This window comes from Hyla sarda, chromosome 2 (genome assembly GCF_029499605.1).
Source record: "Hyla sarda isolate aHylSar1 chromosome 2, aHylSar1.hap1, whole genome shotgun sequence".
Taxonomy (NCBI): Eukaryota; Metazoa; Chordata; class Amphibia; order Anura; family Hylidae; genus Hyla; species Hyla sarda.
Window position 1 is genome coordinate 205,975,263 of NC_079190.1, and position 12,412 is coordinate 205,987,674.

At 39.7% G+C, this 12,412-nt stretch overlaps 1 protein-coding gene across 3 annotated transcripts in view; it reads left to right on the forward strand.

The window, feature by feature from the left end:
• FRMPD4 (FERM and PDZ domain containing 4) overlaps positions 1–12,412 on the forward strand; it is a 461,151-nt gene that overhangs the window by 403,254 nt on the left and 45,485 nt on the right. For all 3 annotated transcript variants that reach the window (XM_056556172.1, XM_056556170.1, XM_056556171.1), the window contains 2 exons: positions 11,893–11,938; positions 12,297–12,401. In XM_056556172.1, the coding sequence (XP_056412147.1) occupies positions 11,893–11,938; positions 12,297–12,401 (151 nt within the window). The remainder of the gene's footprint in view (positions 1–11,892; positions 11,939–12,296; positions 12,402–12,412) is intronic.

Consider the following 12,412-nt stretch of genomic DNA (forward strand, 5'->3'; position numbering starts at 1 on the left):
TCTTTTGATTTTGCCTAGGGCCACGCTAAGCCTAAAACCGGCCCTGCATGTATACAATACCCTACTGAATTCTGATTTTGCCAAGATATGATACTCCATCACTTGGCCCTGGATAGTAGGATCTCTCCTTCTTTATCTACCCAAATGATGTAAATGGAATGTTGTTCAATGTTGCCCAAATCCCAAGTACACAGATCTATAAGGCCACTTGCAAGAGAGAATCCAGTATATGAAGCCACCCAAGGATACTGCACCACATGAGTTTCGGGCTTCAATCGGTCTGTACATCATTCTCATAAAACTTACAGAATATGTTTGATTCAAATGATTTAACTTGCTACCTATTTATACAAATTATTATATTCCAATGTAAGTGAACACTTAGTCATGTGTCAAGCAGTCATGCTAGAGTTTATTCTGTGCAGACGTATTATTTTGTTTGCCACATTCTTTTCTTCCTATTAATGTATTCCAGTAACTGGATAATGCAAAGCTTCTCTATGCAGTTTTTATTTTACCATTAAATCAAGAATATGGTCTGTAGCCGATCTATGTAATAAACATTTATTATTGTCTGTATTTATTAAGGAGAGAATTGGTATAGATTTAGACCGTTTACAGGCAAGAGAACAGTATAATCAGTATAATATATTTTCTGTCCATGTTTAAGTCACTAACTTTGAAACCATTTTTAAAGACTTAAAGGGTCCCCTTAAATGTTTGACATTTCTTCAGCTAACCACTTCACTCCCCAGCCGGCTATAATCTCTGCCTCAAAGCAGGAGAGGGTCTTCATAGACAAGTGGTCTCAAACTGTGACCCTCCAGATGTTGCAAAACTTCAACTCCCAGCATGCCTGGACAGACGTTGGCTGCAGCCAATGGCTGTCCGGGCATGCTGGGAGTTGAAGTTTTGCAACATCTGGGGGGTCACAGTTTGAGACCATTTTCATAGACCTACAATGAAGCCTGTCTCCTGCAGAGGGAGAGAAAAGGCAGCAAACCAGGGAATGAAGCACTCACGTGAGTGCTTTTTGAGACTGTATCTAATGATATATGGGGAGAAGGAGGGCTGAATCTCTGGATTGGAGTGCATGCAGATTTCGAAGTGAAATCCATCCAAACTACTTGGTTTATACATACTACTTGTCTCTATCTGAGCTGGATCTTGTAATGGTTTTGACACCTGATGTCAGTCACATGAACAGAACAAGTTTTCTTCTATGCAAACAAGATACTAAAGTTCCCATGTAAACGAGATCCTAAAAATAGTTAGAGATTAATGCAGAAAGTATACATGTGCATCATTCACACCTGCATCAGTGGTTCCGTTTGCAGCCTCCATTACAGATTCTTCAAGATGAAACCATGATGGAAACCCTATGGATCCCAATAATCTACCAGTCATTGTAGGTGTCCAGCATGTAAAGGATGCCATACTGCCACTATTTTCATTGTTCTGCCTATACAATGGGAAAAAAATGTATTGTTCAGAAAATCTAAGGAATTGTGATCATGTGGACATCATTTCTTTATAACAAGTGTTTAGTTGTTGTTTTGTTTTTATACTAAATGTTACTTGTAATAATTGAAAATGTAAAATGCCTGGCATAAAACCTGTCTGTGCCAAGGCCTGGCATAACAATGTAGAATTCAGTGAATATGCTCAGCTTATGTACCATGCATAGTTCTAAAGCAGGTTGAAAGACGGGAGGGGAAATATTTGCCATCTGTTCACACTGCACAGTAGGAGACATTAAGTATCCTTTCAGCTATGCAAAGCACAAGCTTGCTCTACAGCTATCAATGCATTTCTTCTGCCACTATTTCAGAAATTCAGAATTTTTCATTACAGCAAAAATCAATCATCATGTCTTAGATATCACTTGCGATTTGTCTTCCAAAAGTTCTTGCTTATTTCCCAGGGCTTTGCTTCAGAATGCACTTTTATTGATTATTTGCTAATTTAACAAAAAGTACACAATGTGCGCAAGTTATAATAATGTCTTGAGGCACAGCAGTGGTTCATGTTTCAACAAATATGACAAAACAAGCTTCTTGTAGATCTTACACATGGTTTAGTCTTAAAAACTATGAGTATTGATTTCACCCACTGTGCATGACCCCCAACTATGAGCACTGAACCATACAGTAATTGAAAAGTACAGTACTGACTGTCAACCATGCTACCACCTTGCTGGCTCAGCTGCTGCCTCAGGGCAACCTGAAACCCTCTTCTCCTGATGATGATGAAGCCCCTTCTGCACCTGGCTCCCAAGTGCGATCGGCTTCATCATCATCGAGTTGTGTCTGCATGTCACTGATGTCCTCCTCAGGTTCCTCAACAGTGTCTGCTTCAGGAGCCTGAACACTTGCAACACCACCTCCCACGCCACTCTCCTCATCACTACTTGGCCGCCTAGCGGAGGAAGCGGCGGATGTCTCCTCCACTTCTTGGCTGGGCAGTAGCTGCTGACTGTCCTCTAGATCGTCCTCACTAAATAGTGGATCTGAACCCACAGCATAAGATACTTCTGTGGGGGAGGGAACAGCATAGGACAGAGGCAATGGGAGGATAAGACTGCTCCCGGGCCATGCCAACTGAGGGTTGTGACTGAGGAACCCACCGACTGTTGACAGGTGTCAGATGTCACTTGTGATTAAGTGGATGACCGAGTTAACCAATCGATGACGGCAGATGGGTTGCTGGTCGAGACACGACCGCTAGCTGATACCGGGAGCTCAGGCCTCTCACTGCGACTCCTGCTGCCACTCGCCCCTAGTCTGCTGCAACCTCTGCCTGCACCTGATAAATTTAGGCCTCTGCCACTCTGTGCAGGTCCTGGCACTTCTCTGCCTGACATGATTAGTGCGAATATGAGGGGAGTACAATACATTCCACTACACTTAAAACAGTATTTGTCTAGAACAACAGGAGGTGTGTACTTTTGGCTGGCCTTTCACAGTAAGTAGGCCCTTAAGACTTTAGCAGGAACAAAATTGTACACCACCTATGTACGCACAGGTTGCACTTAATAGAGGACCATACACTCTGCCACGCAACCTGCATTAGGCACTAATAGCAGGTGATTATGGCTTTTAGTGCTCTGCTCACCCCAACTGGCTAGCTACTATTAGCCATTCAGTTGTTGTACACACCAGTGCTGCAGCACACAGTCGCTGTGTAGTACAACCAAAATTGAACTTTCTCTCTCAATCTCTCTCCCTTCCCTATCAGTGCATCTAGGTTGGATTTGGCCTTGAGGTGAATCACTGCTGTAAAAATGGTTTTCTGTGAAACAGACACTGCTCTCTGTCCCTCTCTCTCTGCAATAGAATGCTGATGTGACTGGGAGGTGAATCACTGCTGTAAAAATGCTTTTCTGTGAAACAGATACTGCTCTCTGTCCCCCTCTCTCTGTAATAAAACGCTGATGTGACTGGCCGCAAGATGGCTGCCGATTATATAGGGCTGTGAAATCACAGGGGTGGCTGGCTACTGATAGGCTGCATGCTGCATGTGATTCAGAGTCATCCCGCCTACCCATGTTCCCAGAATTCCTTGCCCCATGTCCTGACATGTGGAGTCGCTATCTTAGATGCCCTGGAGCCTGGCCCTCACTAAATGGAGTTTAATGAGTCGATTTGTGCGATCAAATCGCGGTGATATTCTGATTCGTTGCAAAGCAAATTTTTCATGAAATTCGCAACGAATTCGGATTCATCAGATTCAATTCGCTCATCCCTACTCCTCACTTATTATACCAGCACAGAAACTAAACAGATTTGTGGGACACGGGGGACAGACAATTAACCCCTTCCCGACCCATGACATACATATACGTCATGGGTCGGGTAGGTGGACATGACGGAAGCCCGCGAGTCGGTTCCGCTTCATGACTGGGAGATGTCCGCTACTATCAGCAGCTGACATCTGCCGGTAATGACAGTCATCGGAGATCGCTCCGATGTCTGTCATTTAACTGTTTAAATATCGTGATCTATACAGATTACGGCATTTAAACATTAAATGCCACTATACCCTGGTGTCTAGTGGTCCAATATCCCCCCCGCCCCCCCTGCGAATACATGGGTTGCTAGGAAAGCCCAAGGCCTTACCTTGTCCTCGGTGTCTTCCCTGTCTCTGTGATTGCTTAGGGCTCCCTTAGGTAGCCCTTAGCAATCGAGCACAGATTTCATGGATCATTGTCATGCAATAGCATGACATTGATCTATGTAAGCCATCTGATGATGGCTTATGATAGGCCCCTAGGGAGGGGGCAAAAAGTGTGTATCAAAAATCCTCCCCTAATAAAAATGCAAATCACCTCCCTTTTGCCATTTTTTAAATAAAACAATGTACAAACAAAAAAATACACATATTTGGTATCGCCACGTGCTTAATTGTCTGAACTATTAAATTATTATGTTTATATTATGTGTTATATTACATCCCAGAACTACACAAAACTGGTACCGTTAAAAACTACAACTCATGGTGCAAAAAACAAATCCTAAAACAACTCCATAGGTGGAAAAATAAAAAAAGTTATAGGGGTGAGAACATGGTAATGGACAAAGTTTTTTTTTTAAGGTAAATTATTTTTTTTTACTATAAAACAAAACAAAAAATATTCAGGTTTGGTATCATTGGAATTGTACTGACCCTTTAAATAAAGATGGCATGTCAGATTTACCGTATTATTGCCCTACAAAATTGTGCAATTTCATTTTTTTTTCAATTTTTCCCTACATATAATTTTTACTGGCTTTGTAATACATTGTATGATAAAAAATAAATAAAAGTGGAAAGTATAACTCGCAATGCAGAAAATAAGCCCTAAGGCTAAGTTTCCACTTGGTTTTTTTTCTGGCAGTTTTTGGAATACTGCCACTGCAGTTTTTGAGCCAAAGTCAGAAATGGATCCATAAGGGAGAAGAAGTGTAAGTCCTTCCTTTATATTTCCTATTCCTTTTGAAAACACTTCTGGCTTTGGCTCAAAAACTGCAGTGGCAGTTTTCCAAAAACTGACAGAAAAAAACCCAAGTGGAAACCTAGCCTTATACAACTTTGTCAGTCAAAAAATTTAAAAGTTATGGGTCTTAGAAGGTAAGGAGGAAGAAGACAAGAGCCAGAAAAAAAAGTGCATGCACTGACTGGCCGTCTGGTAGCGCCTCCCTACAGTACAGAGTGGTACTACATGTTCTGTACTACATTATACCTGTGCCAAGGTTAGCTGATACTTTGGACACCAGGTGAAGGTGGCTCCATTTTACTTTTTTAGGACATTGTGTACTGTACAGGACCCTGAAGAAGATCCTGTCCTCTACATAGACAGTGATTTACAGCTTACAGCAGATCTTTCTTACTTTTATATGTAAGGATGTGCTATATCTGTTTTAGTTATCTACTTATTTTTCTTTAATTCTCACCTTTTTTCTATATTTGAATGATATTTTGGGGCTACAGAACCAATTACCAGGTTTCCATAAAGTTAAAGGGGTACTCCACTAGAAAAAAAAAACATTTTTAAATCAACTGGTGCCAGAAAGTTAAACAGATTTGTAAATAAAAAAAATAAGTTTTTGTATTGTGCAGCTCACAAATAAATTAGTCGAGGCTTTATGAAAGGTACTGACACCCAAACAAGTACAGATTAAATAACTATTGAAAGGAAAAGAGAGGGTACCATAAGCCTCTAGACTAATACCATAAAATGGTATATGATGATAACCAAATATTAGAAAGAACTGTGCTTCACTTTGATGATAAGAACATTTATTTATAAAATAATTGCAAAAAGGTAGAAAAAAGATATCATTAATAACAACCTCCTTTCACAGGGCCCTTGTGGGGAGATGTTAAAACATATACAGAATAGTATAAAACAATGGAGTCTTAATAAACCGCTATGTAATACTATAATCCGCTAATCCGACATTTAATATACCGGCATGGATCGCTTCTCATATGAAATGAATTGCAGTCAATGTCCATGTATGGGGTATAGTTCAGATTAAGGTGAGGAACACCATTTATAATTACCAGCTCCTGCCGATGAGAGTGGCTAGTAGTATGATTCGTGGTGTGGCGCCGTATCACTGGACATCCGAGGAGGCAGGATACACCATCCCACAAGGGCCCTGTAAAAGGAGGTTGTTATTAATGCTATCTTTTTGCTACCCTTTTGCAATTATTTTATAAATAAATGTTCTTATTATCAAAGTGAAGCACAGTTCTTTCTAATATTTGGTTATCATCATGTACCATTTTATGGTATTAGTCTAGAGGCTTATGGTACCCTCTCTTTTCCTTTCTAAAGATTTGTAATTTGAAAGTTATTTTCTTTTTGAATTTATTTTCTATCTGACCACAGTGCTCTCTGCTGACACCTCTGTCCATGTCAGGAACTGTCCAGAGCAGGATAGGTTTGCTATGGACAGTTCCTAAAATGGTGTCAGTAGAGAGCACTGTGGTCAGACAGAAAAGAAATTAAAAAAGAAAAGAACTTCCTCTGTAGTATACAGTAGCTGATAAGTACAGGAAGTGGAGTATACCTTTAAGGTCTTAACATACAATGGTTTCACCATACAATGGTCATCCTGGAACTGATTCATATTGTAACTTGAGGGACCACCATACATGTATTAATGGGACACTAAAATGATATGGTGTTTATTATTCTTCTATAACAACTATCATCAATATTTCTTTATTTGGGTGATTCTTAAGATGTATGGTACCATATGTCTATTTAAGTCATAGTATGGGTGACTGACTGTACATACATCTAGTTTATCAGCATACGTATATCTAGTTTTATGTTCTCTGTTATACAAAATGAATATAAATTAGAGTAATATCTTTTTAACCCATTGTATGCCATATACATGGCTAAAATGTCCTTGGCCAACTAAGTGACGTATGCAGAAAATGTTTATACGTTTATACTAGTAGGTGTGCGGTGGAGGGACAGGAGGGGCATGGCTGTCTGCGTTCACCGAATTTAAAACAGTTGCTAGCTGTGCTTGATCATTAGAAATATTTATTATAAATATAATAAAATATTAAATTAAATATAAGGGACATAAAATCACAACCTACTAATGTGATGTAAATTGGCATACATCTGCTAAATGATTCTAAAACTAGTTTATTGTCTCAAGTAGATGCTGGGCCAGCTGGCTAATAGAAATGTACAAATATAACCAAACACATACATATAAATACATTATTAAAAGCATGAGATAGTATAATATTTGTAGGCATGCTTTAGATTGATACTGGAAATGGTCACTAAAAGTATAATCTCCATAAAAGAATTTCGGGAACATTGAGGCAGATTTACTGTAACAAATGCACTAGAATTCTTCCATTGCATTTACTCTGTGTTTTAGATGCTATTTCCAGTCTCAGGACTTAGGCTAGGTTCACACGGCCATTTGCAACCGATCCATAAAGGGTCCGATCGGCTCTTTTTTTTTTTTTTGAGCCGATCGGACCCTGAAACGGGTCGGATACAAATGGCTACTGCCGGGACCAGGTGGCCCCCATTCACTTGCATGGGGTCTGTCGGTGACCATGTAATTTTACAGGATTTTAGCGGAGAAAAAAATAGAGCTTGCACTATCGTTTTTCTCCACTAAACTTCCTTTCTTCTGGCCAGATTGCTGACAGAACTCCGAATAGCGGAGTCCAACAGCAATGTGAACGATGCAGGATAAGGGAGTGTCTTTGCTTGAAATGGGCATGACTTAAATGCAACAAAATGTAATTGCAAGATTATGGCACAAATTAAAGGGTTACTCCAGCGCTAAGACATCTTATCCCCTATCCAAAGTATAGGGGATAAGATGCCTGATGGCGGGGGGTCCCGCTGCTGTGATCTTGCATGCCACACCCCATTATAATTTGCAAATGAACAAAAAGGCTTATATCTCAGTGATGGAGAGGACTATAGAAATAAAAAAAAAGGTAGGCCCCAAGTCCTGATGACCATCCCTATCCAGACACAAGATCATTAAAGGGGTACTCCGCTGGAAAACATTTTTTTTTTAAATCAACTGGTGCCTGAAAGTTAAACAGATTTGTAAATTACTTTTATTTAAAAAAAATCTTAATCCTTCCAGTACTTATCAGCTGCTGTATGATTCACAGAAAGTTCTTTTCTTTCGAATTTCCTATCTGTCTGACCACAGTGCTCTCTGCTGACAAATCTGTCCATATCAGAAACTGTCCAGAGCAGAAGAGGTTTGCTATGGGGATTTGCTTCTACTCTGGACAGTTCCTAAAATGGACAGAGTTGTCAGCAGAGAGCACTGTGGTCAGACTGGAAAGAAATTCAAAAATAAAAGAACTTCCTGTGGAGCATATAACAGCTGTTAAATAGTGGAAGGATTAAGATTTTTTAATAGAAGTAATTTACAAATCTGTTTAACTTTCTGGCACCAGTTGATTTAGAATTTTTTTCTCTCCAGTGGAGTACCCCTTTAATAACCCTAATTTCCTGCTGACAGGTCTACTTTAATTAGTTTTAATAAATTCCATAAAATGATATCATGTAGGTAGAAGTTTAAATGAGATCATGTGAGGTAATTGGAGGTGACCTGTGGTAGTATTTTAAGCCTGCTTTCACAGCCTACTTACCTCTTTGTACTGTATTGACTTTAGCCTAAGTGTATGTAAACGTATGGCTTCAATTGTACTGTATATGTATATTGTTTGTATGAGACATTGTACTATATTGGGAATTGAATCTGGTGTTCAAGATTATGCATGTTTCTTCTCTTTTTTTAATGCAGATTCCACAGCGATTGATATTTTTAGTATGTCTCTTATGATGCACCACAAGGAGCCCATTTATAACAGAATGCTTTTGCCTTTGTATTTTAAACTACATTAGCAACACAAATCATTGCTCAAATGCCTGTGTTCCATAATTTTCACATTAATGAAAGACATTAAAGAATGAAAGAAGATTTACTTAGCTTAGTCAATTTAAGCCCATGGCATATTCTGATCTAATACTTTGCTCAAAATTAAAGTAACTTATGAATGCGTCTTGATGATTATTTGGTTCAAAAGACACGCACAATATGTCAGTAAACCCTGGAACAATGTCACTGGAAGATTTCTTATAATTGCAAAATATGTCTTAAAGGGAAATGATCAAACTTGTACCGGCTTTATTATGTTGTGCTTTCCTCCAAATACTCTTGTTTTGCAGGTGGCGTTTTTTTTTGTACATGTTGTTTTCATGTTTGGTGCTAAACTGCAAACAGTTAAAGGGGTACTCCGGTGGAATTTTTTTTTTTTTTAAATCAACTGGTGCCACAAAGTTAAACGGATTTGTAAATTACTTTTTAAGCCTTTCAGTATTTAGCTGCTGTATGCTCCACAGGAAGTTGTATTTCTTTCTGGAGTTCCTTTCAGCGTGACCACAGTGCTCTCTGCTGACCCCTCTGTCTGTGTCAGGAACTGTCCAGAGCAGGAGAGGTTTGCTATGGGGATTTGCTTCTGCTCTGGACAGTTCCTGACATGGACAGAGGTGTCAGTAGAGAGCACTGTAGTCAGACGGAAAAGAAATTCAAAAGGAAAATAACTTCCTCTGTAGTATACAGCAGCTGATGAGTACTGGAAGGAAACATAAGTCATTTACAAGTCTATTTAACTTTCTGGCATCAGTTGATTTAAAAAAAAAATTTCACCGGAGCAGCCATTTAACCCCTTAAGGACCAAGGGCGTACAGGTACGCCCTTGGTCCTGCTCTCCTGATATAACGCGGGGTTACACAGTAACCCCGCGTCATATCACGGCGGGCCCGGCGTCATAGTGAAGCCGGGACCCGCCTCTAATAGCGCGCAGCGCCGATCGCGGCGCCGCGCGCTATTAACCCTTTAGCCGCGCGCTCAGAGCTGAGCCGCGCGGCTAAAAGTGAAAGTGAAAGTTCCCGACTAGCTCAGTCGAGCTGTTCGGGATAGCCGCGGCTAATCGCGGCATCCCGAACAGCTGACAGGACAGCGGGAGGGCCCCTACCTGCCTCCTCGCTGTCCAATCGCCGAATGACTGCTCAGTGCCTGAGATCCAGGCCTGAGCAGTCATGCGGCAGAATCGTTGATCACTGGTTTCTTATGAGAAACCAGTGATCAACATAGAAGATCAGTGTGTGCACTGTTATAGGTCCCTATGGGACCTATAACACTGCAAAAAAAAAGTTGAAAAAAAAGTGAATAAAGATCATTTAACTCCTCCCCTATTAAAAGTTTGAATCACCCCCCTTTTCCAATTAAAAAAAAAACACAGTGTAAATAAAAATAAAAATAAACATATGTGGTATCACCGCGTGTGGAAATGTCCGAATTATAAAAATATATCATTAATTAAACCACTCGGTCAATGGCGTGCGCGCAAAAAAATTCCAAAGTCCAAAATAGTGCATTTTTGGTCACTTTTTATATCATTTAAAAATGAATAAAAGTGATCAATAAGTCCTATCAATGCAAAAATGTTACCGTTAAAAACTTCAGATCACGGCACAAAAAATTAGCCCTCATACCGCCCCATACACGGAAAAATAAAAAAGTTATAGGGGTCAGAAGATGACAATTTTAAACGTATTCATTTTCCTGCATGTAGTTATTAATTTTTCCAGAAGTCCGACAAAATCAAACCTATATAAGTAGGGTATCATTTTAATTGTATGGACCTACAGAATACATATCAGGTGTCATTTTTACCGAAAAATGTACTACGTAGAAACGGAAGCCCCCAAAAGTTACAAAACAGCGGTTTTTTTTCAATTTTGTCGCACAATGATTTTTTTCCCGCTTCACCATAGATTTTTGGGCAAAATGAATGACGTCATTACAAAGTAGAATTGGTGGCGCAAAAAATAAGCCATCATATGGATTTTTAGGTGTAAATTTGAAAGAGTTATGATTTTTTAAAGGCAAGGAGCAAAAAACGAAAATGCAAAAACGGAAAAAACCCCGGTCCTTAAGGGGTTAAGGTTGAAGTTTAACTTGACTGTACACATAAAAAGTGACCAAACTGGGAAACATATTCACATTTCAGAACAACTGTTGCAGTTCCTGCAGACCGGGGCTGATTTCATACAGGGCTGTTCAGGAGTGCATTGATGGAGGCTAAATTGATGCCCCTTTGCAGTCCTAGTACAGCAAAGCCTGAGGTGAAGTATTCGTCTTGTCCCAGAAAGAGGATGTCCAGCAATAGGACATTTATCCCCTATCCGCAGGATAGGGAATAAATGTGTGATCGTAGGGGGGGTATACGCTGGGACCCCATGTGATCTCCCATACGGGGCCTGGGCACTGCTCTGCTAGAGTGAGTTTCGTACCTAGTACATCAGCAAGTGGAAACACACCCCCTCCATTCATCTCTACGGGAGAGGCGGAGAAACGTGAACATTTTGCATGTTTGCATGTCTCCGCCTCTCCCATAGAAATGAATGGAGGGGGCATTTTTCTACCTGCTGACCTGCTGGATGCAAAACGTCATTTAATTGAGCAGAGCCAGGGATGAGTACGGGGGATCAGGGGGTTCCTGCACATAGGGACACATTTCTTACTGCTGGACATCTTCTTTAATGGTGCAGCCTTCATAATGACCTATTTATGGACAATGTCTTATCACCTGGAATTTTTAGGTAGCCGCAAAGGACATTTAAGGTCATACAGAAAAGCAATGTTGTATATAAGAATGGTTGTTGCTCAAGACAAGATCATGCCTCTGGCTTTCTCCATTCTATAACTGTACATGGATTATCATTTTCACAGTGTTAATACATAGTGCTGCAATAAAATTACATGTTTTGCTTTTAAACTTTTGAAATTATATATTTTACAAATTCTATGTTTGTTTGCTTTCTTACAGAAGCTGCAAGGAATCAATACTTCTTACTGTTGTGCAACCATACCCAGTGAGTATAACAAAATAATATTACTTTACCATTAAAGATTATTAACTTCAATGAGCTTTAATAAATGTCACCAACCCCTGGTTTGGCCTTTCTATACATTGCATGGATAGTTATTCATTTGAATGTCTACATTTCTCATTTCATATGTAACAAAGGTGCAGGGGAAATCAACAGTTAGTTTCAACTTCCTCCAGCAAAGTCAGCTGTTGAGAGTCATAATAAAAGTGTCATATTAAATGTATTTAAAATTATATATTCCACGTGTATATGACCTATACCTATAGTCAGTTTGTTTTCTTATTATATAATGACTAGAATTAATATTAATGGTTTATGTTGTGTCTTTCATTTTTTCAAGTCACCAAAATCAGCATTTATTAGTGCAGCAAAGAAAGCAAGATTGAAGTCCAATCCAGTCAAGGTCCGATTTTCGGAGGAAGTCATCATCAATGGGCAGGTTTCTGTAAGTGTTGT